At 36.9% G+C, this 27,316-nt stretch overlaps 4 protein-coding genes across 6 annotated transcripts; 2 read left to right on the top strand and 2 right to left on the bottom strand.

Moving 5' to 3' along the window:
- The first annotated feature begins 617 nt into the window (after positions 1-617).
- LOC117534692 lies at positions 618-3,275 on the top strand. The gene is made up of 9 exons (XM_034198922.1): positions 618-747; positions 833-952; positions 1,176-1,379; positions 1,540-1,778; positions 1,887-1,999; positions 2,386-2,594; positions 2,701-2,898; positions 2,992-3,078; positions 3,238-3,275. Exons 1-9 carry the CDS (start codon positions 684-686, stop codon positions 3,273-3,275), a joined length of 1,272 nt encoding a protein of 423 aa, XP_034054813.1. The 5' UTR covers positions 618-683.
- LOC117534690 lies at positions 3,113-5,218 on the top strand. The gene is made up of 5 exons (XM_034198921.1): positions 3,113-3,616; positions 3,960-4,088; positions 4,287-4,427; positions 4,717-4,809; positions 5,030-5,218. The coding sequence occupies exons 1-5, from the start codon at positions 3,314-3,316 to the stop codon at positions 5,216-5,218; spliced, it is 855 nt and encodes a 284-aa protein (XP_034054812.1). The 5' UTR covers positions 3,113-3,313.
- Positions 5,219-5,596: 378 nt separating this feature from the next.
- LOC117534694 lies at positions 5,597-27,316 on the bottom strand. 3 transcript variants are annotated; one of them, XM_034198925.1, is made up of 6 exons: positions 26,842-27,316; positions 8,396-8,529; positions 8,092-8,239; positions 7,373-7,627; positions 6,390-6,657; positions 5,597-5,918 (listed from the first exon to the last, which is right to left on the bottom strand). In XM_034198925.1, exons 1-6 carry the CDS (start codon positions 26,961-26,963, stop codon positions 5,721-5,723), a joined length of 1,125 nt encoding a protein of 374 aa, XP_034054816.1. In that variant the 5' UTR covers positions 26,964-27,316; the 3' UTR covers positions 5,597-5,720. The 3 variants fall into 3 exon arrangements, with proteins under 3 accessions (XP_034054816.1, XP_034054817.1, XP_034054818.1); XM_034198926.1 differs by having other exon boundaries at positions 8,396-8,462; positions 26,842-26,964; XM_034198927.1 differs by having other exon boundaries at positions 5,781-5,918; positions 6,416-6,657.
- On the bottom strand, positions 15,458-19,767 carry LOC117534693. The gene is made up of 9 exons (XM_034198923.1): positions 19,199-19,767; positions 18,640-18,868; positions 17,729-17,894; positions 17,540-17,622; positions 17,276-17,442; positions 16,765-16,872; positions 16,396-16,500; positions 16,129-16,263; positions 15,458-15,571 (listed from the first exon to the last, which is right to left on the bottom strand). Exons 1-7 carry the CDS (start codon positions 19,747-19,749, stop codon positions 16,497-16,499), a joined length of 1,308 nt encoding a protein of 435 aa, XP_034054814.1. The 5' UTR covers positions 19,750-19,767; the 3' UTR covers positions 15,458-15,571; positions 16,129-16,263; positions 16,396-16,496.

Genomic DNA, 27,316 nt, shown 5'->3' with positions numbered 1-27,316 from the left:
TGCAATTCCGTTATCTGCTGTGCTCCGTGTGCTTTGAAATCTAATCAAAAGTTGTTTACCTCAATTCTTTGGCGTTTCTGCATCGCCCGGCTCTTTCGTTCTTTCAGTGGTTTCTTGTGCTGAAATATGGAGGGGACGGCTCCGGGTTTCAGCCTCCGACGTGCTATTAATGCTTCTCCACCAACAGACTTCATGATAGCAGGATCAACGTCGTATGGTATGGAGGACGGAACATGACTTAAGTATAAATAAATAAATGTATGAAGAAATACAGGAATAAATACGTAAATAAATAAATAAATACAGGAATAAATAAATACAGGAATAAATAAATGACGAAATAAATACAGAAATAAATAAATGTTGAAATGAATACACAAATAAATAAATAAAAGAATAAATGCATAAATAAATATGGAAATAAATACATCAATGTATAAATAAATAAATAAAAGTCGAAAATAAAACAGAACACACGTTATTATATATCTTTCATTTATTTCTACATTTACGCGACATACATTTATTATTTATGTATTTATGTGTCCGTATGCTAATGAGGTGGGCGGTCCTAACCTCAGTCTGAAGCAGGATTCGCCAATTGTTGGAGCCAGGCAGAAGCAATAGATTCGTGGCAAGTCACATCTGTACATTCTGTGTACATTGTCGGCAACTCGCTAATAATGGCTTCGGCTGGAAGGGCGCTGGCAGACCTTCTGCGGGATGCGGCTAACCAGCTTGAAAACTGTAAGTGACTCATGTTTTGGTCTAGTGTAAGACTGATATGACAATGTAAAAAAACTGATCTGTGTGTTAAAATGCCAATGTACAGTTTTGTACCCAATGTGGCGCTATGTTATGTTTTGTGCAGCACCAAGGACCGCTAACGCGCCAGTTTCGTCTCCTCCTCCTCATCCGTTACATAACGGGACTCCCAGACACCCAGTGGACGGTAGGTCTTTGCATCAAACTATTTTTAATGCAAATCCGATCAGTTTACTAAGTTTATATCACCAATGACAAGTTATTTGATTCAGTTTCTGTCCACCAGCTTGAAGGGATCATTATATTTATAGTGTGTGATGCTAACGCTAACCAACATTTCCCCCCTGGATTCTCGTTGAATCATTATTTCCTTGCACTCAATATTGCTTATCTTCTTAACTTGATCCTAGCCGAAGTTTCAAGACTGTTTGGCCCCTACATGGGAGGGAGGAGGACGGCAGGGCGGCAAACCCTTTCTGGTCCTGCACACCTGCATTCTTATACCCATTTATTCTGTTGCCTTGAGGACAAGAATGCAGCCTTAGTCCCCAACCGATACGCCAAAGAAAGACTCGCTGCTGCTGGCTTTGGTGAAAAACGGCTCACATTTAAAGGTCTGTCAGTCATTAGAATGACGATTATCAATCGCTCTTTCCTTTTCTGTCTATTTTTTATGGTAAATGTACATTTGTGATATATAAATATATTGAGTTACCCTTACAATCATAACATTATCTTTATGTTAGATCTCTTATGTGTATCATCTATTTCTAGGCAGCCATACAGATTCTAATGAATTCCTCGAATTCTTGATGGATGCCTATCCAAAACTGCGGAACGGTGGCGGTTTCGAGTTGCTAAAAATATCTGGCACTACGAGAAGTCGCCACTTGATTGTGATCCCCTGTCCCAATGAGGGTTACTATGTCAGATATTTGAAGGACCCTCAGACCCAGATTGGCCATTCTACGGTTTTCATTAGACCAATGCAAAGAACCCTGAATTTGGACCCTGTAAGTTCCTCACTTCTATAGTGGTGTCACAATATTAAAGTGGAATCTGTGACTTACAGTAACATAATTGTTCGCTTGTGATGTAGTTTAAAACTATTTTGTTTACAGGCATGTCGATCAGAAGGCGACAACGTGTTAATTGGACCAAATCAGAAATGTGTCATCTGTGGAGAGGAGTTCCCCTTTTCCAGAATCAAGGATCACAGCAATAACTGCACGAGGTATTACTCTCTACAGAACTAAACATCACATTCGCCAGGCACACTGCAACTGCATGTGTAGACACACAATAACCAATAAGCATAAGGCTGTGGGATGCTGCAAATGGATGTAAAATATTTTGACATATCAGCACATCTGAGGTTTTATAATTATGGGGCCAGATATTAGTACTTTTTGTTCCAACAATCCCTCTGTAACACCATATTCTGCTGTCCTCTATAATACATTTAAATATGAAAGATATACATTCTGGATGTTGGTTTTGAGGAAAAGTAACATTTGGTTTACTTGTCATTCTATTTATATGCCCATCTTTTTCTAGAGTGTGATATGTAATGTAAAGTATACTAGACCGAATAACAGAAATAACCTCTTTTTACACTAGACCATCACAGAGCAGCGGTGAGGTACAGATTGAGTTGACAACTGAAAGGGCCTCCGGAAGTCAAGTTAGATTTGAAAGCACGTTCACAGGAGCACAGGGAAATGAGACAACAAGGGCCAGGAACACAAGACACTTGGTGCCACCTCAGGAAATGTTGCCTTCTCCTGAGGTAGTTGACATCGATCCCACTGAGGAAAGTGGCTTCTCTGGTGTGTAACATCCTTTATTAAGTACATCATGTATTGCAATAAGTTGTTGCTCTCTACATTTCACTTGATCCAATATTAATTTGGAAACCTTTTAAACTATTTTTAGATTGGAGAATAGCGCCAGATCCCACAGAGGCAGCAAAGATGTTTAAAGAAGACATTTTAAGCCAGCATGCAACTGGAAAATCCTTGTGTCTGACTATGGATCTTGGAGACAGTGCAGAGGAAAGGGAAAGAGCAGTCCTTACTTTTTCTAAGAAGGCAAATGTTGAGTGGGCTTGCCCCTTGACATGCACACTTAAGGGTAATTCGGTTACAAACAAAATCCAAGATAAAAAAATGAACAAACCATATTTTCGTTAAACTGATGTCTGTAGTGTGTGTTTACATTTTTAAGGAGATCCAGCCATTGGTGATGGTGTGACTCGGCATTTCTTTGCAACCATCATATCAAAACTTCAGGCTGGTTTTGAGATGAAGTTTGGTAAGTAAATATTTACTATGGCTGATCGCTGGGTCTCAGCCACTAAGTTATGTGTGTTTTTGTACCAGTTCCAGGCTGAAAACAGATCTGTCCCTTAACCCCAGAAAACAAAACGTATTCCTAAAACCTGATGTGATTGTAGCTGCTGTGAACATGTAGGTTTCTACAGGATCAACCAGTATCCAGTGGCAGTTTGATCATTCCTTTACTAATGCTTTGTGATAGTTGAATATCTATGTCCTTTACTTTACTATCAATTTACTTTGACTGTTTTCCTATATTTGCAGTGCCTGGAGGAACTCTTCTTTTTGAAGGAGAACAAGATCATCTGATTCCCTCCACTTCTCATCTCCTTTTGGAGAGTGACTTCTTTGTTGTTGCTGGCCGAATGATTGGACATTCATTCCTCCATGATGGGCCATGCCTAGGTGGACTGAGTCCAGCTGTCCTGCATGTGCTCTTTGGTGGATCCCCGGAAGAAGCCACAATAGATATTAAGGACTGTGTTGACCTTGATATCCGTGAGACAATCAAGTTGGTATGTTCAATTTTTTTCTAACCTATTTTATTATTCAACCTTTGGATATTATTTATTTAGCTAATCTACTTTCAGATACTGTTAACATCAAGTGGCTACACTTTGCACCAGCAGGGGTTACTGAAGCATTATAAAACACCATGCACTGATATATTAAATATCATTAGAACACTTACAGATGTCCTCCTATAAGATGTTTTTTGACAAAACATAGCTTTTACAGGTTACCAACTAACATGCTGATTATAAGTTAAACTTCTTATGTTGTATCAAAGTTGAATGTTTATACAAGTATTGAGAAATTAATGATTCTTATCAAATTCATTCTACTTGCTATTATTAGCTGGAGGGAACAGCAGAGTTATCATCAGAAGAAAAAAAGCTCATCAATGAGTTGGCACTGTCCTGGGATTTGCCTCTAGTCACATGTGACAACAGGAGATGGCTATTTGATAAACTGATCCTCCATGCTGTGAGTAACAGGTCATATGAATCAGACTGACTAATCACAGTTGAAGTTTTGAAGTAGGACCTCATTTTGGCATATCACATTTGAGCTTTTTTGTTAAATACATATTTGGATGTTAATACGTGTATTAAAACATGCTTATTGGGCTATTAGATCAATCAGGCTGCTTTGCTTTTCTACTGTGATGCAAATATTGTGCAGGTCCTTGGAAGAACCTCCAGACAAGTCAAGCAGTTACGAAGGGGTTTAAAAGAGACACTGATCTGGCCTCTGCTGACGGAGAGGAAAGACACGATTCCCCTTCTCTTTCCAAGAGCATCTGATTTGCAGTGCACACCACGGGTAAGTGATCTCATGCTGCTCAGTCAAATCCTTCCTCCTAACTCACAGGAGTTAGAAATTGGGTTTATTTACTACTCTCAGACCTACATTGCTTTAAGTTTATTAAAACAAACATTCACCTACGCAAACATATTTTGAAATGAAATGATGCTGCTTAAAAGGAGCTAAACCAATAGAACAACTGTATCTTTAGACTACTCTGCTGCTACACAGCAAAACCTGCAGTTTCTTGTATGTTCTGTTTATTATTGTGCTTTCACTGGGCTCCTTTCAAAACGAAATCTGTCAGATGGTGTTGGAGAAGATAAACTGGCCCACACAGGATGAGGATGAAGACAGTGAAGTCTCTTTGGAGGATTCCTGCGCACATTTATTGAGATGGGTAAAACAACGTCTTCAAGCTTTGTTTACTGAAAGTTTGTAATTATTATAACGAAAGCTGCGCTTCCTCTGTTTTTATCTTTAAAGCTACAGTAACAATCCAAGGCGTAATTTAAGTAACATTATTGTTATTTAACTATTAACTGAAAGCAATTATAATAAAATGAATTTATTCTCTGTTTTATAAAGCATCTCCCGTTATCCTTGGGAAACTTGTGCAGTTCTGGATAGGATGGAATGTGCTTCCTAGACATGGCCTGGATGTGACCGTGGTGGAGAGCAACTTCCCCAGCTCTTCCACATGCTTTCACCAGCTGAAACTTCCAGGACATTACAAAGAGTACTGTATGTTTGAAAGGGACATTCTTGCTGCTATTTGGAGCACTGAAACTGGGTTCGGGATGGTCTGAAGAGACGGACACATCTTAGTACTAGATTTGTTGTCTTTCGTTTGGCCGGCCAAAAATGTATGTTTTCAGAGAGGAAAAAAAACTCAGTTAATGCCTATACTCCGGCCAGTTCGTGTAATACTGAAAATATATAAAGATAAACATGCTTTCCTTGTTATTGCACATAACAAAGAAAGCATGTTTATCTTTATATATTTTCAAAGTTTTAAATTGATATTCGTTACAAAATGTTCATTAACTGTAACAAATGTATATTTCTTGATGCATTACAGTAAGTGTTGATTCACAACAAGCATATGGTTCAGTGCAACACATGTTTCAAATGACTACTGAACGTAACTTCATTACCATCTAATTTTTATTGTATTCAAATCGAAATATACTGAATCTTGGTACCAGCGTCTTCATGTAACTCAGTCAAATATTGTCACCTAATCGTCCTAGTCGAAACTTTAAAAGACTACATTTCCCACAGCAACAGACTTTTGATACACACACACATTTACTGTAGCATTTCAGTCAATAAGCCCACAGTTTGTACATAGACATTCCAGACATTGGACAGAGGGCCATCAGGGTCTGGAAGTCTTTCCACTTCCTGGTCAGTCAGTGAACGTTGCAGCTGAACTTCAGGAACCATAACATGAGGCAGGCGATGAGCACATGGTCCAGTCCAGTCAACTCCAAACTCAATGTCAACCTGCAATTGCAAGAGCTAAAGTTAGAGTAAACCAAAATCAAAGTTTTAATATATTTGTCAGTTAATTCATTTTATATAACCTAACGTTTTGTATCATTTCCTGGAATTCCTGATTAATGTCTCATGAACAGCTGACATCAATCAAATCATTAGAGAGAGAGCAGAAAGCCCTGATGTATCATTATCTTCCTTAACCGCTTGTTCTGGTTGATCACAGCATTTTAGGAATACCTCATAGAAGTGTTTAAAGTGCCGATGATATGCAGAATAAAATAATTCCATCACATTCAGTTTCCTCGACAACAGGCCACTATTTGTTACATTGTGCAACTATATGCACTTTGGAATGGACCTCACTTGTATTATTTGTTTTAAACAGTTTGTGTAATGACAGAAAAAGTGGGTATTAGTGTTAACATGGTCCCATGTAGGAAAGTAAAGTCAAAATAAAACTATTGAATACAATCAAACCTGTATAGGTTCCTGCTGGGCCTCACGCTCATGGCGAGTCCACAGTTGCAGTGGGGACCGGTTTCCCTCAGTGCTTAGTCGGTGGCAGTTCCAGCCTTGCTGGAAAAACTGCAGGTGCTTCTGTATGTGGGGCACAAAGCACCAGTGCAGAGCATAGAGATGCACTTCACAGTCAGGATTGAGAAGGCCTTCTCTCTCTAGGTTGAAAAACATTGTGTAGAAGAGATCCAGCACTCCCACATAAACGTCTCTCCAGAGCCTTTCTATCCTTTTGAGGAAAAAGGTAGGAAAATATTTAGTCTGCTAAGTGAACAAAAAAAAACAACTTACAAATATCACCTTTCACCTACCATAAATGGTAAGTACATTTAGAATTGAATTACATTAATTAGAAGCTAAGTATTAACATTTTTGCCGATTTCAATAGGAAAATGTTCCTGATTAAGTGGCAAGTGCACAATAATGCCTCTGGAAAAAAGCTGGAAATTGGATTTATTAAACAACATTTTGCTTGAGCAAAGTTCATCAAACTTGGGTGAGGTTTTTATACTGTAAGCTTTGTTGAAACTGGATCAGGAAATATATCAGCTGAACATACTATGGATGTATAAAAAAAGACGGACTAATGCCATATTTATGCCACATTAACTGTTGTTGTTCAATATTAATGTAAGGTTCTCTTGACTGGAAAATACATTCAAAATCCAAGTTCCAACAGTAATTTGCCCGGTCATGCAACGTGCTGGGACTTCCACTAAATAGATGTTTGAAAAATATTGTTATCCTTCTTGTCAAATTATACAGTTGGTGTCATAATTATAGTGTTTGTATTATAGAAATATAACTTTTTTATTTCTATGGTTTTATTTCACAGAGGAAGACGAACAAAAATACAATTAATAATAGCTAAAGACATATAGTTGACATTGCAATCTTTACCAAGGACTTAATTTGATAAAAGTTTGACTTGAAGTTTAAGGTACCTTTGATTATGGACAGTCCTGCCAGCAATGTGTGAATTCCTGTTCTCTCCTCGGTTTGCCACCATGTAGCGTGCAACTGCAACGTCAACATTTTCTCCACCTTTATCTGACCTCACACGTGATGGCACACCGTAGACATTGGCGGCTTCCAAAAAGCTTCTTAAAACTGTTGCTGCCCGATTGTTGGTGGCAGCACTCAAGTACACGATGAGACGACTAAAGCCGTCAATACCACCATGCACAACAAAACGCCACCTAAAGGGATATGTATGTATAGGCACACATTAAGGTCAATCCACTAATGTATGTACAGACATTTACACATTTAAAAAGGTGCCTTATCCTACTAAAAGTTATATAATTACAAAACATAAATCATCTTAATTTTGATAGTAAAAGTAATTTGCATGCAGAGGAATTTGGTGCAATTAATCATTTGATACATTTCATTTATATTTCTTCTTGCAGTGTTTTAACTTGTTTTTATGTCTACAGAATATTGTATGTTGCATTGTTAGAGGAGACTGAGACTTCAGATTTTCATAACCAACCAATAAAAAAAGCTATCATGCATATGACAATAAAGCCTTTGAATCTTGAAGTCTGGTTTGCATTGAAGCTGATTGATTATAAGAACACTTTAGATGGGCCCATCTTTTGTAACTGTAGTGAAGTGGATGTTTGAGCAATGCTTGAGAGTGTTAATGATTATACTATACCTAATCAGTTTGTGATTTCCGTCGATGTGCCATAAACTGTTCGGTGCTGGTACAAAGTACTTCCTACGCCTTCTTGGGTTCAGCTGCAGAGTGCGAATCAAAACTCCACCTGGATCAACACGCCGCATGGATTCCTGGACACGCTGTCCTGTTATATTCGGGAAAATGCAGAGATATGGTGTACTGCAAGTAACATAATGAAAAGTAAAGCATTCCTAAATATGCCAGAATAATGTGATTCATTATCAAGTAGTAAAAAAAAAACACTGCATGGAGGATTATTATAATAATAACAATCCCTTACTTTGTATGCGTATCCCTCGTGCATTCAGGTACCCCACCATCATTTTGTATCCAGAGTTGGGATGATGCTGTAGAATTTGGGTAACAGTTTCATCCAAACTGTTGCCATCTAACAGAGTTAATAGATCTTGGACCCTGATCATCAAAAATAACGAAACAATAGTAAGTCACAATAAACAATAGTCACCTTTTGCACTGTACAATCAAAACACATCAGAATGAGTGTGTTGCTCTGTACTAACCTGCATTGAAAGATTTAGGTGTCATCTAAAACAAATTAGCTGGTCTCTTAAACCTCATTACTGTTATTAGGCCTACATCATGTCTGAGGTAATGGTACCTTTGCTTTGTGTACAAAGCATGTTTGTATCTTTGCCCCGACACATGTCACTGCAGTCAAGCCAGCCTCCACTTGGGAAAATACAGTCAAGCCAGCCCGCACGTGATATTGGGGTGCGCGAATATTAGAAGCATTACGGTAAAATCCCAGCGCTTACTCGGTCAATAACAAAAGCACCTATAAAAACAAACCAAACATATTAAATTAAGAAATATGTACTATATAATGTGATCAATAATTATTTAAAACAAACTACGTATAACTACCACGAGTAAATGTAAAATGTAAGGAGTTTCAAAATAAAAGTCCTTTGAAATCTCATATTGAAATCTCATATATGAGCTATCAGCCCTGTGTTTAGATAAGAATAAAACGAAATCTCTCCCTGATCCAAGACTCATCTCACTGCAGGGTGATAGAAGGACACCCCATCTACTCACCCAGAGAAAATCAGGACATTCTGATGTGGAGTTTCAAAATAAAAGACCTTTGAAATCCCATATATGAACTATCAGCCCCGTGTTTAGATAAGAATAAAACGAAATCTCTCCCTGATCCAAGACTCATCTCACTGCAGGGTGATAGAAGGACACCCCATCTACTCACCCAGAACAAATCAGGACATTCTGATGTGGAGTTTCAAAATAAAAGACCTTTGAAATCCCATATATGAGCTATCAGCCCCGTGTTTAGATAAGAATAAAACAAAATCTCTCCCTGATCCAAGACTCATCTCACTGCAGGGTGATAGAAGGACACCCCATCTACTCACCCAGAAAAAATCAGGACATTCTGATGTGGAATTTCAAAATAAAATACCTTTGAAATCCCATATATGAGCTATCAGCCCTGTGTTTAGATAAGAATAAAACGAAATCTCTCCCTGATCCAAGACTCATCTCACTGCAGGGTGATAGAAGGACACCCCATCTACTCACCCAGAAAAAATCAGGACATTCTGATGTGGAGTTTTAAAATAAAAGACCTTTGAAATCCCATATATGAGCTATCAGCCCCGTGTTTAGATAAGAATAAAACGAAATCTATCCCTGATCCAAGACTCATCTCACTGCAGGGTGATAGGACACCCCATCTACTCACCCAGAAAAAATCAGGACATTCTGATATATAGTTTCAAAATAAAATGGTAAGGTAGGACCCAAACACAGTGTTAAAACAAGGGAGGCAGATATTGAGGACAAAAAAACAAAAAACAAAAAGGAGCAGGCGAGGTAAAAGTGAAATCAAATTTTAGACAGAAATGCACTATTATAGTCCTTATAGTTTACTTGTGGTATTTGCTAAAGTGTATATTCTGATTTATTAGTTTTGAATATTATTATTTTGCAATGGATGGTTTTCAAGGTGTACAATTTATGTTACATTTTTCTCGATTGCTAACACACATCTTTTTTTAAATTGCTCACTTTCTCAGAACACTAAACACAATTCACAAAACCACACACCTAAAGTGCAAAACACCTCATTTCTCCTGTGAAGAACTGCACTCAAAACTACTTAAACACTTACCAAATGCAAACTTTAGCACCACATATTCATTCACACTTCATTCACACTTCATTCATAATACTAGATTGTTTGACCACATATTTTATGGGCTCTGCTCTGTACATAGAGGTTTCTGCAGAGAAAGAGTGCTTGAGTATACAGAAATACAGTAAATGAATAAATATAAATGAGTTTGATAACATTGTGCAACATGCATCTCAGCACATAGTTACTATGCTTCGGATCTCTCTAAGTGTGATGGCATTGTTTGCCCAAACCCAGTTTGTAACTGCTGCTTCCTGCCTCATTGAAAATCCTTAGCCTTCCACCTCTTTGTTTCTCAGTCCTTCAGATAAACAACAAAGACATAGTGTTGGTCAGTGTCTGTGTTGCATAAAGGTAAGTTTACCACAGTACATTGTGCAGGATTTTTGTACAGTTATAGTCTGCAACATGCCAACAACTCAATTACAGTAATGAAGTAAATACATTTCACACAACAGATATAAGCTCTGATATATCATGAGTTATGCAGAGCTATAAACTGGTAACTAACCTGTTTTCAAGTCTAAGTGTCCGGATTACAGAGGCGACAGTAAATCGGCTTAGATTAGGCTGAACCCTCTGTCCAGCCTCTCTCATCGTCAAACCATGGTTGATATTGGAAGTTTTTCCTTGTACGATGTGAGGGTCTAAGGACAGAGGGTGTCGTATTGTCATACTGATATTCTGTACAAATTATGAAGACCGTCCATAGTTTGCTGAGACAAATGTAACATTTCTGATATTGGGCTATATAAATAAACATTGATTGATTGATTGATAACATTTCATTTGAGAGTATTCTTCTTTGTCCACGTCCTCTCTCCACCTCTATCCCTCATTCTTCTTCCTCTCACTCTCACCCCACCTCTTCCTCCTCCTCTCACTCTCAACTCTCAGCCCAGCTCTTCCTCTTCCTCTTGCTTCCATGTTGGCTTCCATTGTTGCTGTAAGAAAGTACTCACCTGTGGTCTTTTTATAGTGCTAACATCCTGATTGATGAGCCATCAATGATGCTATCAGGTGTTTGCTCAGGTGGAACGTGTTTCTTGATCATTGATCCATGTGTGAGGCTTTTTGAATATCAGTGTTTTAAACCTGCTAACACGTGACTTCATGTCAGATTCCTGTGTCTTACGTGGAGAAACGTGTGCAGTGGTTTGCAAAAAGTGCCGTGTTGATTTGCAAATTGTGTGAAAAGCTGAAAACGTGTTTAGTTTTGGAGATTTGAGCTGATGTTTTGCTCTTTCAGTGTCAGTTAAAATAATTGTGCTTTATGTATACTTTTAGTGTGTTAGCAACTGAGGAAAACTGTAAATATTATGTCTAGAATATAACACAAATAAAACAAAGTAACAAACCAGGAAGGCACGAGAAACAGGAATCCACAATGACAACACGAGGGAATACGCAGGGCAAGACATAGGCTGGAACAACGACGAACTGAGAAGAAACACTGGGGCAGACAGGCACTTATACAGACGAAATTAATCACAAGGACAAGACACAGCTGGGAGGGTAAGAAACACACATGGCCACTGTTGTAGCAATGTTTAATACAAGCCTATTTATGATATTCATTAAAGATCACATGTAAGCTATATGATGTGTGTTACTGAGTTGGGTCACAGAGTTGGAGAGACAGTGGTCGTTCTGGGTTGTCAATGGATGTGTTCATTTTAAGTGAGCTGACACCGAGGATGGGGGAAGTCCAGAGAAGGCCTCAGGTTATAGAGACAGTTAACCTTTGTGTGTTGACTGCTCGTGTGAATGTCATGAGATGATGAAGTTTGAACATATACAGGTGTGGCTCCTGGAGAGAGGGACATGTGACATTTGTGTGGTAGGCTGCATGATAGGGTGTGTGTGCGTTGAACATGCTTAGTGAAAATGTGTGTGTGTTCATTGCAGTGGCTATATATGCTGTATGATTGTTGCTACTGTTGGGGGGCATTTCCACGATTGGCTGCTGTGGCAGCAGGTGATGTACTTCTCATTATTGTTTGTTTGTTGCAACAACTAAATAATAATTACTGATCAGCTATATCTGTGTTTGTGTTTTATTGATTCCTCTCTGTTTCATTCTTTCATGTTGTGTTATTCTGGATCGCCACAACAGGCACCAGGTAAACAGAATCAGGTAATTAACTTGAGGGAAACATAGAAACATGATGTAAAAACAGACAACAGAAAACTGTTTTAAAATATATATGTTTTATAAACATTTTAAATACAAAAACAATAACATAACATTACTAATAGAGTGCAAAAAAGTTGAATAGATAGAAAGACGAATAAAATAACTTAATAATATAGAACTAAAAAAATATTATAAAAAACACAATGAAATGTGTGAAAAATAGATGATTAAATAAATGTAACATAACAGAAATATTAAGAGATTAATCTTACAAAATAAAAATGCAAATATAAATAACTAAAGTATAAAAAAAAATAACACTGAAATAACTGTATGCCCATCGAGGTTGGCTGCAGGGACTTTGCGGGACAATCAGTTTTTTTCAAGGGCACAAACAGCAATCCCATGCTGCTGCCCTGGCTTCTACCAGTTCTTGCGTGTCCATGGCAAGACATCTTTCATGGAACCATCTCGAACATGTGTCACATTGAATCTACAAAATGACAAGGTGGAAATCTAAAACCTGATTTTCAGTATACTCTCTCAAATGTTGACCTGTCACTATTATGGAACAAATGGTTTCCAATGACTAACTTCAACATCAGTTTTTATGTAACCTTTAGTAATAATAACTATTTATTTATTTTTTGTTCAATAATTCAGTTTACTCACCCAATTTGTCATTGGAGGCCCATCTCCAGGTGGCTTTGCCATCGAACACATGGCACAATTGTTTTCCAGATTGAACACTAAAATGTAAAAACAATTTGAATTGGTGACATCAGCTATTTAGTGTGAAATTCAGTGTTGAGACAACTTATCATACATAATGTCATGTCATTGCGAAGTGCTAGGACTGCATGAGTTTCTTAAGAACATATTTTTATATGTATTGTTTTAACAATTTACAAACGCAGCATTTTACGTTGTTGAGGTAAACAGCACTTTAAAAAGGCACTATTTGTTGTGTGAATTACTGTTATGGTAAGCTGTGTTAAAATCTCCACCAGACACTATTCAGGTCCACTTTCTATTTGCCATTCCCTTCATTTATCTCTCGGTTTTTCTGTGTGGTTGTACTGGCAATCACAATACAGATCCCCCCTCCTGCCCAAAACCAAAGATCTGGTTTCTCAATTGTCTGTCTTCTGTCCACAAATGTCTCATATCTGCCTCTGCACTGATCCCTGCGTAATTATCGATTAGCTTTCAAAATTACCTGATCACCTGCCATAATTCACTTAGATCACTAAGTATAGTTGTGGTAGTGGGGTATGGGTAGAGCACCGGCTGCTTGGGTGAGATGGGAGTGACTCAGCTGGAGACCAGACAGCCGGACAAGGATCAGGTAATCAGTCACAAAATTAAAGTATGTTGGTAACCTGGTTCTTGTCTCTTGCAGTAGACAGGGTCCTGAGAGGACCTGTTGGCCCCAGAGTGACCTTTTTTTGGAAGCTGCTGCCAGTAGAGCTGTGACTTTATGTTGATATACTTTGCATGTTATACTGTGGAAATGTTTTGGGTTAATAAACCTAACTTTATTTTACAACAATTCCTTGTAAATAAAAATGACAGAGTGGTTTACCTGTGTGTAAATCTTTCTGTTCTTATTCCTCAACAATACAGACAAAAACTTTCTCTACAAACCTGATGCCCTCAGTATCCGGAGAGCCATGTTTTTTCTCTCCTCTTTCATTTCCCTTTTTGATGTTCCAAAAACGATTTTTGGAACAGCTGGAAATGCCGCCATCACTGCCCTGGCCATCTAAATGACAAAAGCATTCACAATATCATATGGGTCTGATTCTTGCACAGTGCAGATGTTCTAAAGCTTAAATAAACAACTCAAAGAAACTCTTGCTCAATTATTTTGAACAATTTCTTTGTCCTATTTTTATCGTCAACTATAATTGCACAGGTATAAATGTATTTAAAGAACAGATGGATTTAATTCACAGAAATCAAACCCACTTCAGAATATCATAATTATTTGATTACTTTAACTTAGAAGGCACTTACCATGACGACAATAACCCCACAGCTATTTCCATCTTGCTGAGTTGGATGTTCCAGGACTCCTCCTTTCCACTGAATGTCATCCCACTTAGTGTTTCCATTCGATGTCCTCCTCATTTTGAAAAACTCACTGTATGTGATTTATGATTGAAGTTATTTAAAGTGGGGAAAAAGCAGCAAAAATGTGCTACAGATTCAAAACCAAAATAATTGTAATGATATTTAATTAAAGACATCTGTTAGCACCCACATTATCTAAGATCATTCCTAAATGTATGCCCAAAAAGTAACCTTCTCTTTTTCCCAATATTACAATCACAATCAATTACTACTTCCTTTTTTACTTTTACCTCTACTATATACATTTTCTTATTTTAATGCAGCTTTAATTGTGGATTGAGGAATGACAAAATCAAAGCTTGCTACCGGTTATACCTTGCAGGTGCATGAAAACCTTTCTTGTGCACATATGCATCATTTCAGGATCAAAGGAATTAAGTCCTATAGAATTTCATTAATAGATACCCGGTTTTTTCTGCTGCACTTATCGAATCTGCATCCTCTGTGGAAGATCCTGCAGGATCCACCAGGAAAACTGTGGAGTTGACTGCATTTATGTACTGTAAATGAAAAATAGGTAGTTTAATAGAACAATTATAAGCTATATATTTGAAACATGTAATGTGTGTATATTGGAATGATAATGATACTAACCAGTAACTTCCAGTGCGCATTGTTGATATTTACAAATGAAACAATGGCCTGGTAGTTGTCAAAGTTCACCTGTGAAAGAATAATGATATAAATTACATTTGCAGAATGAAGCATTATTAAATATGATAACACTTTTCTAAATGTTCCATTTATTTTGAATGAAGCATGAACAATTCAATCAAGTGTTCAATACAAACATATGAAGCAAGTATGAATCGCGCATACAGACAAACACACATACAAAATAGCATCTTCAGTCCAGGCACATTTTCAAAGATTACCTTTCACAAACTGGTCCGTAACACCTGGTGATTTCCCCCAAACAGTATCACTTGTGCTGTGTAGGGGTTCATAATATAGATGGTATTACCCCTGTCCTGTTCGCTTGCAGCCATTTGCAACAGACCTTCCATTATCTAGATCAATGAAATGTAAGGAAATACATTTTCATTTTGGTCATGTACATTTAAAATCAATGTATTAGATTGTTGAATTATTTAACACTTTACAATAAGGTTAAACAAAAATAAGAGGAACATTACCAGGAAACAAATGAAGAACTAACTGATAGTTGACAAATACATTTTTAAGTTACATCTTCTACTACAAAATCCCATAACAGTTATTAAAAAAAGTAGTTATTGATGATGAATCATTGACAAAGTTATTCCTGATTTTAAATAACTGTGTATTCAATACAATGTCAATTTTTTTAACAGCTAAAATTATAGATGTTATCCTCAAGGTAATACAATAATAATTACATTACATTACATGTCACTTGTTAGACGCTTTTATCCAAAGCGACTGACTTCAATAATGTGGGCAACGACATGCTGACTGCAGTGGGGTTTGAACCCCTGATCCCAACACCAAGGCTCTATCCTCTGCGCCACACGCCTCACATTACATGATACAACACTGATTTATGTTTCGATTTTGCAGTTTAAAGAGATGAAAATGATAACTATACCTCCCCTGCTAGCCACTCGTGAGGTCGAAGCGTGCGTAGCTCACTGTGGTGGATAATGATATCATTTCCTTTTGTCTGGGAGGGGAGAATGGAAACCACAACCTCTGTGTCGTTCTTCTTCCATAATGAGGTGAGCTGCAGGTCATAAATGTGAACAAAACACAAAACATAACTAGTTAAAAACAACAGACTCAATATGTAAAGAAATAATCTCTCTTTATTATTTTATTTTCTAATATATTCTGTTCATTATTCCATTGAATATACATTTGAAGACAAACTGTTGTGGTCCCCCTGCATGGAGGAACTTTGCTTCTGGGCAGAGATATCACTGGGTGTTTCCAAGACATCCTCATTCACTGAGGAATCTACCTGTTGACAGTATGGGTACAAAAATAACATTATTAACTATCCTCTTTTAATAGGGGTTTCTGTCTGTTATGTCGTGACTTTATCCTGTCGCATTTCATTCCTTTTCTGATTAAATGTTTTAAAATTACTTTTCTAATAATACATTTTGAAAATATTGATTTGAGGAGACAGCATGTGATGGAAATACACTGAAGTAATGGAAGATGAAAAAGGTGCTTAACAGTTCAAATAGAAATCTAATCTCAAAATTAAATCTCGTTTTACCTTCTTGGCCAAACTTTTGAACGGGAACGGCTTGCGGATTGCAGTGACATAACGCCCCTTTTTCTTTGGCTTGCGTTCCTTCCATTTCTCCACCAACACTCTGAATGTCTGCATAAGAAAGAGTTATAGATGTAAGAATTTATTTATAATTGTAATTTTTTTTTCAGACCAGTTATGGAAAAAGCATTTGTTGTTCTTGCTCAGTTGTATCTTTTTAAACATCAATGCATGTACTGAGAAATGAATGTTGTTTTTATTCATTTATCACGTTAATCTAATTTGGTTATTTTATATAGTTTTCCATGAATAACAATGGACATTTATTATAAGATGTAATACTCATAAAGGACTGTATATTAATTAATACAAATTAAATATGTGTTACATAATTAAATCCTATCATCCACACTTGAAATTAATTCGAAAATCAACCACATATTACAATTGACCATGGCTGATTAAAATGTTGGCTCTCATATTTACCACGGCATGATTAATGAAATGTGCAAACCTTTCTTTTCGAAAGTCTGCATACTCCTTCAGCATAGCACTGTGTTTTTCTTGGTATTGGACAACAAAGTCATCCATTCTGGTGAGGCTGCGTGATATGCGGATATGTTTTAAATCCCATTGGCTCTTCTCCATGATGCCTTGTGTTTTGTTGTCCTCCGTTATGTTCTGAGAAAAACAATTACACAATTAATACGATAAATTAGCAGTAAAACACAATATATTTATTATTTGCTTACAAATACACTTCAGACAATTCAATTACTTGTGTTTTCTTGTTTTTCAACACATTGTATCTTCTGCTGTAGTCCTCATAGGCTTTTCCAGTCCCATGTCGTCCCAGGTCACCTTTATGTTTAAATTAAAGATAATAACTGTTGTTATTTTCCGAATACACAGCCAAGCACAGTAACATTACAAAGACAAATATGTCAATTTTGTAAGTAGCACTGACCAAGCATTATCCCGCTCCACAATCCAGCATAGGGAAGAAGGTACTGGTTGATGTGACCCACAAGGCCTTTACAGTAGTAGCTGTTGGGATCACCACTGTTGTCAAGTGGAGCTTTGGAAATGACTTTGCTGTATCTTTTCCCAAAGTTGTTCCTTCCTTTGATTTCCTTTATTAAATTGGAAACGTGTGATTAGTGCCGTGTACTGATCATTTAAGTCCCCACCTAGCTCAGTGGCTACCGATTTATCCTACACAATAAAACAAATAAAATAATAATAACTATAACATTATGTTTCTACTTTAATATTCCAGAAACATAAAATGGATAAGAGGGTCTTCATCCCTATAGACAGCCTCTCATTCTTTGTTCCAACAATAGCTCTCAATTTTCCCAGAGCTATTCTGTTAGAATTTCCTCAAGTATTCCTTAAGACCTCTGTTGAGTCTGGTTTGTGTTTTTAGAACTGTTAACTCTAGAACACTCTTTCAGTGGATCTTAGAACTCCATTTGAAATGTTATAAATAAAATAAAGACCGTTCTTTTTAATTTATCTTATTCTGGTTGACATTACTTCTATCATTGTTAATGTTTTGTTTTATTTCGATTAAACTTTTTTTTTTTTTGCTTTTCATTTTTTTTTTTATCTCAATATTGCTATTGGTTGTTATAGTATGCTCTACCTCGATCGTTTACTAGCACTTTTGACTACTTCTTGAAATTATTATAATTGTTTTTCAACAACTACACTTATATAGCACCCATTTACTTTTGGACCTGTACTTAGCTTTGGAGCACTTATTATGTTTTTGTAACTTTTGTTGTAAGTGTAGGTCACTTCAGATATAAAAAGTCTGCCAAATTGTTAAATATAGATGAAAATCTTTTTGACACAAACACAAATTGCATTTACCTCTAAGTTTCCAGGTTTTCTTTCAGAGATGACGGTGTCATCCAACTGAAGTCCTTTCTTTAACAGCCATGACTGGAGGTTGTTAAAATGTTTGGAAACATTCGCCCCACTGGACGGACTTGAAAACACCACTGCTGTACTTTGCACCATGTCTTCAAGGTCTTCCAAGCTACTTACAGTTGTGAGGAGACCAAACACATGCATGGCCAGATGGTAGTTCTTTGGTGCACTGCAGGATATAAAACATGAATTAGGTTCAATATTTCAATAAAGTATTGAAAGGAAATATGTACATCTAACCAGATGATGTTTACCCACACTACATCATTAATATGTGTGTGTTTTCTTAACCCTATGTGCCTTTCATGTAAGACGTGCAGATTTAGTGGAAGTTCACCGAGTAAAACATCATCCTTTGCAACAGGCAGAGCAGAATCCTATTGCCACTTTGATAGTAACCACCTGAGGTGTGTGTAAAGTAAGGAAGTAAAATGCCACCCATAATATTGTTTCTTAACTAAACTTAACACATGTTATAGTAAAAATACGGTATGCTTACTATTTTTTACACATTTCCTTGGCGTTCTTCATGATGTGACTCAGGCAGCGATGCAAAACAGGCACCTTAAAGTCAGCTTTTGTTGCTTTCCCACTGGCAATCTGATAGTAGCAGTTGATAGTGTCATGCAGATTTTTCTTTGCAAAGGAAAAACAGATTGCCTGCATCAGTACCATCGACCCATCACAGACAAGCATAATGGGAGACCGCATGGCTTCCCGTCCGTAAATCCTTGCTACGTCTGTTAGAAATGCCTCAAGGAAATAGGTAACCGAGGCCGTGGTGTGATCACATGTCAGATACGTAGCAACTGGAAAGGGAGGGGAGCCCTTCTGGGGATTCCTGACGACCAGCTCATATACATAGAAAGGAGGAGAGCCCTTCTCTTTCTTTTTTATGCTGCCTGTGGCATCCAAATAAACAATGTCCTCTTTGCATCTTTCCTGGAATATTTCTATGCTCCTTATTGACCACAGTAAAACACCTTTTGGGTGCACAAACACCTTCTGGAGGACCTCATCTGGATTGTTCTTTTTATTTTCCAGCATCATTTGTAGACTGAGGATTTCATTGCTGTGCGGACGACTTTGCTGCCGTACCTCCCATGAAATATTTTTCAGCACCTGAGGAGTAGGAGCTTCATCTCTGCAGCCAGAGTCCATGACGTCCTCATCAATTTGATTTAATTTGTCCAGATACATGGCTCTGGGTAATTTATGTTGCAAAATGTTTCCCAACACTTTCCTGTCATCCGCTCTTACAGGTCGTCTTTTCAATTCAGTCAGATTGTGTAAGGTCATGTCCCCTTTAAACTCCACTGTTGCCTTGAGGTCCTCCTCATTATTTACAGTCACAGTGACAGTGACTGGGCAGGCCTCAAATCGGCAGTAACCAAAACACCAGAATTCCGGGCTTGGTTTTTTGGACCCTGGAGTTTTCAGTCTATGTCTTTTAAAAGCGATTGAGCAGTGAGGATGGATGGTCCTAATTCCTTTGGATATGATATTGGTCCACTGCAATCCTTTGAAACCCCTTTGATGTCTTCTTGTTTTGATGGCTTTCCATTCATTCTTCTCAAGTAAAAAGTAGGTCGGTTTCTGAGGTACTCGGATCTTTATAAACCCGTCTTGCTCAGTGTTGTCGCTCATGGTGCCCTAATCAAAACACAAAATGTTATTGTTTTTCCATGAAGACACAATTTTAAAAATATAAACATTTAGTTGTGTTGAATTGATAAATGACTTGTGTCCTTTAATTATGCAGTCTTCCAAGTGTGTTATGACATGACCTGCAGCTCAAAGTCATGTAGCGTAATTGTACAATAACTTTTATTGTCTCCTTGTGTTTTTTATATTTCAGGAAGTATACATTGACACATAGAAATATAATTATAAACTACTACTGTAGATTTACTACGGGGCACAACACATGTAAAGGGACTAAATAATCAGTAATGACTAACTTCGTCAGATGTATAGTCTCCCTCGTGCGAGCTTCCACTGTCCAGGGTCAGCTGCGTTACATCTGTGACATCTTGTTTGTGCTTTGAAAGAAAGACAACCACGTGATAAGATTTAAGTTTAATATATATCAATATAATCAAAATCCAACCTTAATACAATATTAAAGAATAAAATGTTTAAAAGTGAACATTATGATAAAGTTAATTAAAATCCCAAACCAAATTAAGATTTTAAAAAGACGTGATTTAGAACTGATCATGTATGTAGTATTGAAAATGCGATAAATAAAATTGAAAATAAATAGATGAATACAAATCTAATAAAATGCGAAATGATCAATTTCATTATTTACTTGGCAATCATATGTATGCGTAACCTGAGCTTGTGTCACATCCTATGGTCACATCCCCTGTTTAATTTTCTTTTAAATATCTGAGGAATTGCTGAATGATAATGACACATGTCCTAAATGATAAGTCCACTTCTAATCATTTAATTTCAATTTTAACGTTGACATTGTAGTTGCTGGTGTGTTCATTTTGGACATGTGTCACACTGTTATTTCTCTTTTCAAGCTTCTTTATATTTGTCTGTTTAAAACAAACCTGAAGAACTATAGACCAACATCCTCAGTTGCTGTTGAATGCTTATACATCGCAAAATGCAGCATGCACAAGTACACAATAATACTACTTTTATTGCATGTCATTGTAATTACTGATCATGGAAGACAGCAAGATACCACCCACAAAATGGGCAAATTGGGGGGAAAAACACACTGTGTGTTAACTGTGAAAAGGATTAAGTATAGAAACAATTTTCGAATATAGACTGTACTTTTTCCAATTTGTATTTATGCACCAATGTGTAATGTGTCAATTATATTCCTCTGTTTTTGGATGCTTTTGGTCTGAACAAAGTCACTGTTATTTGAAGTATACATTAAAACAATGCAATGCTAGGTCATAACAGGTGTTTTTCAAATGAAGCCAGTCAAGCATAACTCCACCTCCAACATCTTTTTATTTGTAGGTCTTTTTAATTCATCTAAGCAACTTCACTGAGGGCTTAGCTCACTATACTGAGTTAAACATAGTCCGGCTGGGCTTTCAAATGCTGTTGTCCTTGGTTCATTTCAACATTGTATGTACTCATGATTGTCATATATGCACAAATGTAATAGGAGAGTATATTTCGTATTTCAAAACATACAAACCTGTGCAAGATCGGGAGACGTATACACTTGTTAAATGTAAGAAAGTACATTGAAATATAAACTTTAAACTTCTTAAATCTAGTTTTATTTTTATTTTGATAATCAATGACTAAGTACTTACCTTTTTTAATTGTCTGCTCAATCTTTTCTGGTTGTTTGTGTTGACAGGAATTCCAAGTTGAGTGCATAGAGTGCCCCAGAAGAATTGTGTATGTAAAGATGTTTCTTTATTCTTTTCTAGGGCTTTCACTTTTGCAACAATTTCTTCTGTCAAAATGTCTTTCGTTTTGTTCTATTGGAATCACAGATAAAAAAAGTAATGGTCAATAACATAGTTGTACAATATATATATTGTATTCATACGTGTGACAGACAGTTGAATGATTAAGTAACTCACCCCAAATAACTTGAATGATATAACCCTATAGAAATTCAAAAGGAAGAAGAGTTAATGATGACAGCAATAATATCTATATGTAAAATAAATAGCTAGCATATGCAAATACATTACACAACCATTACATCAATACCCTGGTTGACATATTACCATTGACATAGACAAAGGTATTTGTTTTTGCAAAGACAAAAAAATGAACAAAATAAATTGGGGGATTTTCTTCAGGGTTTTGCGGGCTGTAACATTGTTAAGGAAGTATCTTTTTGGTTTTCTGGTATTTAAAAGGATATAACAAACAAGAAAATTAAAACCAAGTAGCAAATCTTACTTTGTTTTACTGTTAAGATGTTGTCGTTTTGTTGTGTGTTTCTGGGCTGTGCCCATAAAAGATCTGATGTGAATCATATACTTAATTGTATCTTAATTTGAATCTGCGTGATCGTTCAGAAAAGACTGCGCATTTCGTGGCGTTGATGCTTCCCATTCATTTTAATGGGGTGACGCCACGCTTTGCCGAACTGAATTGAGGGTCCGTTGCAAAAATAGAACGAATAATGATAGACTTTTCAATGCTTATTTAGCAAGGCTAATTGCTAAAAATGACAAAATTCTCACTGTAATAATTACTTTGCCTGGTTTGGGACATCATTGGGTTGTGTTATTTGTAAGCTAGTTTGTATAGGCTACATAGCCAATCAATTCATCAAAAACTTATAATCCGACCAAATTAGGCTAAATATATAACTTCATGCATGTGCAATATCATCAATAGTGGGTCCATAAAGATTTGTAAACTCTCAACAACAACGACCCTTTCGTCGGCATCTTGTCAAATGCTTCTTCCAGATCGCCTGAAGTCCATGCTTTCAGCAATGGATTCTATAGCAGAAAATGACACCTTCACGTTGTCTCAGGCGTTCATTTGATCGATCAAGGCATCCAGGGTTGTTAAGAAGTTAAATAACTTGAATATAACTGTACAACAATTCACCTCTTATTTTTGATTATGCCTTGTATTGTAGTTTTGCCTTGTTATATGCAGATATTGCCCAGGGCGCAACAAGTGCAATTAAAAGTTGTCCGCACTCTCGCGGGAATATCTCCGTAACGGAATGAGTTTACGATTCACTTTCAGATACAGAATATTGCCCAGCGCCACACCTTCATCTTACACTTTTCTGCTTGTTTGTACCATATTCAGGCGATTTGTAATCTACTCTAGAGAAACGATGTTTTTTCAAGAAGCTTATACAAAAATAATGGATGTCTTTTATGAACATTTATCCATGATGGAAGTAGATTTAGATCTTCTAGGAGTTAGATAGAGATTATAAACATGAAGTATGTTGACCAATCAGAGGCTGTTGTTGGGATTCATAAAGTAATTCTTATCTTATAAATAAGTGAAATAATGAAATGGAAAGAAGACCAATTATTTCAACATCGGTCTTAATAACCTCTGAAATGCCTCTGTGAAAAAGACCAAATTGACCAATCAGAATCGAGTATTCATTACTAAACTGTGTAATAACCCATAATAACGTGTTGAATTTGGGAATTATTGCAAATGTTTGGACTACATGAGTTTGAAAATATATTTCTTAATCCCCACTGGAATTTAATTATGCAAATAGTATAATACTTATAACATAAACTTGAATCCTTTCCAAATGTATGTATGATAGATGAGAAAATGCTTACCTAAAAAAATGATATGTTATCATCTTGTCTGTTTCACCAATTTGTGTGTGTTTGTGTGTATTTATTTGGAGGATATGATTAAAGTTCAGAAGTATAGCACAGTTTCATAAGATAGAGTTTAAGAAAATGGATGTCACATAAAATACAGTTAACAATAAAATAGATGTCACATAATGAAAGGGTTAAAAGACATACAAATATACATAACATTTGCATAGAATAGACATTGAGTACAAAATTGATTCAAAATTCAGGATAATAAAAGAAAAAAAATAGCTATCTAAAAGGCACAATGCAAGGCAAAATAGGCAATGAAGAAGGCTTAACAATTCATTTGATGTATACAGTTGTACTTAAGTGTTTTGTATCAAAGAAACATAGATTTGTTGCAAGTGTATTTAAGAATAGGAAGTGAACATATCATGTCAGTGCCCCTACAAATATATCTAATGGTATAGGACATAAGGCGGAGTGGCTTAGGAAAAACAGTCTATGCTTGGCATCCATTAATATTAATTTTATGTTAGTTTCAGCTCATGGAAGATAGTGCATTCTAGGAACTGGAGAGACTCCACACCCACTTTTTTCAAAAATTCAAAGGCTTTATTTATTTGTCATGTGTACATAACTATAAAAAGAAAAACATTTCGAAGCAATAACCCTCTACAACTCTTCATCCCTGGCAGAGCAGATAACTCCCAGCACCAAACTTAGTTTGATCCATCTGCTACATACTTACATCGTGCATGCAGTGCATAATTTTGAGAATTTCAAATGTATTCTTGTCTGTTCTATAGTGTGCAATTAGATGTAGATACTTAAATTGTACAGTGAATATGGATACTATTTCTTTAACCTTTATTTCTCTTCTATTTTACTCTATATTTGTTCAAATAAAATAAAATAAATTCAAGTTCTATTTATATAGCACATTTTTAAAAGGATTTTTGGTCGAGCCAAAGAGCTGTACATACAGTAAAAATACTTTAGAATAAAGACACTTAACAAAAAATACAACAGCACAGTTTATACAGAATGTCAGTATGAGAAAAAGACACCCTTTGTCCTTAGACCATCACATACAAGGAAAAACTTCCAGAGAAAAACCCCACAGTTTAAAGGGGAACATGGGAGAAACCTCAGGGAGAGCAACAGAGGAGGGATCCCTCTCCCAGGACGGACAGACGTGCAATAGATGCCGTGTTTAAATTGAAGAGATAATACATTTACAGCGTAGGTGTCTATAATAAGAAGATGAATCCACAAGGATGTCGACAATCCTGTGGGAGCCATCAGGGAAGTAGTATGATGAGAGTCAGGCAGGTCCGCAGAGACAGGTTCAGCCACGACTCGAAGTCCACGGCTCAATCCAGAACTCAGGATAGAGGATCCAGGACACAGGACCACAGCAATAGGATCAACCTCGACTCAGGATCCCGGCGTAGATATAGACACAAAAAAAAGAGAAATTTGGGGGAGGCTGGGTTAATCAGAACATGAGAATACACAGGTGCAGGCAGAAAGAAGGAAGAAGCAATGCGTCCCCCGACAGTCTTAGCCTATAGAAGCTCAGATTTATTCTATTTCTTTTTTTTCTTCTATTTAAAGATTATTTTGATTCTGTGCAATGAGTCCATGCTGCTGTGACAACCCAATTTCCCAACTTGGGATGAATAAAGTATCCATCCATTTTGAAACTCAACATCAGAATGTCCTGATTTTTTCTGGGTGAGTAGATGGGGTGTCCTTCTATCACCCTGCAGTGAGATGAGTCTTGGATCAGGGAGAGATTTCGTTTTATTCTTATCTAAACACAGGGCTGATAGCTCATATATGGGATTTCAAAGGTATTTTATTTTGAAACTCCACATCAGAATGTCCTGATTTTTTCTGGGTGAGTAGATGGGGTGTCCTTCTATCACCCTGCAGTGAGATGAGTCTTGGATCAGGGAGAGATTTCGTTTTATTCTTATCTAAACACGGGGCTGATAGCTCATATATGGGATTTCAAAGGTCTTTTATTTTGAAACTCCACATCAGAATGTCCTGATTTTTTCTGGGTGAGTAGATGGGGTGTCCTTCTATCACCCTGCAGTGAGATGAGTCTTGGATCAGGGAGAGATTTCGTTTTATTCTTATCTAAACACGGGGCTGATAGCTCATATATGGGATTTCAAAGGTCTTTTATTTTGAAACTCCACATCAGAATGTCCTGATTTTTTTCTGGGTGAGTAGATGGGGTGTCCTTCTATCACCCTGCAGTGAGATGAGTCTTGGATCAGGGAGAGATTTCGTTTTATTCTTATCTAAACACAGGGCTGATAGCTCATATATGAGATTTCAATATGAGATTTCAAAGGACTTTTATTTTGAAACTCCTTACATTTTACATTTACTCGTGGTAGTTATACGTAGTTTGTTTTAAATAATTATTGATCACATTATATAGTACATATTTCTTAATTTAATATGTTTGGTTTGTTTTTATAGGTGCTTTTGTTATTGACCGAGTAAGCGCTGGGATTTTACCGTAATGCTTATAATATTCGCGCACCCCAATATCACGTGCGGGCTGGCTTGACTGTGTTTTCCCAAGTGGAGGCTGGCTTGACCGCAGTCACATGTCTATCTGATGTATTGGTTTCAACATATAAATGGCCTATTACCATTTTAATAAATATGTAAACAATCTATAAACAAGTAGGCTAATTTGGATGGAGAAAATGTAGGCTAATGAAACGTTATCATTACTAAACACAAGTTAATCCGTCTAACAAATGTGTACACTGGTATAGCCTACTACGCCAAAACAATAAAAGTAAGGAAATCCAGACAAAAAATGTGAAAGAATGCGGATTAAACCTACCGTATCCCGTTCTGTGTCATCCTCCGACGAATTGTTCTTTCGCACACCCCGAACACCTGCGCGATGTCCCCAGCGGTGTGGCCCCAACGAAGATGTGCTTCAATAACGTTTAGGGGCAACATGTAAGATGGACGCCCAAGGGTCGCCTCCTCTGTTTCCGAGAGGATTTAAAGTTGGCGGGCAACCTCTTGAAGACTCTCAAACACAGCTGGGTTAACATCCACATCCATGTCGAGCTGAGCCAAGTCCTCTATACATCGTTCCACACGAAACTGGACATAGTCTTTTGGTTCTCCGTTCTCTAAATGGTCCGCTAATGATCGTAAATGATCTCCAATGGCTCTTAAATCAATATCCATAAATAAACCTTACAACTGTGGATAAACCATGGATGTATAAAGATAAGGGCTAAACAGTAAAGCTCCTGCATTCGAATCAGCGCGGTTATCCAGGCGTTAGTAGTAGAGCCCTCTGC

The sequence above is a fragment of the Gymnodraco acuticeps genome, unplaced genomic scaffold (assembly GCF_902827175.1).
Source record: "Gymnodraco acuticeps unplaced genomic scaffold, fGymAcu1.1, whole genome shotgun sequence".
NCBI classification, from domain to species: Eukaryota; Metazoa; Chordata; class Actinopteri; order Perciformes; family Bathydraconidae; genus Gymnodraco; species Gymnodraco acuticeps.
The sequence above is the reverse complement of the archived record's forward strand: the minus strand, read 5'-3'. Positions and strand labels throughout refer to the sequence as shown.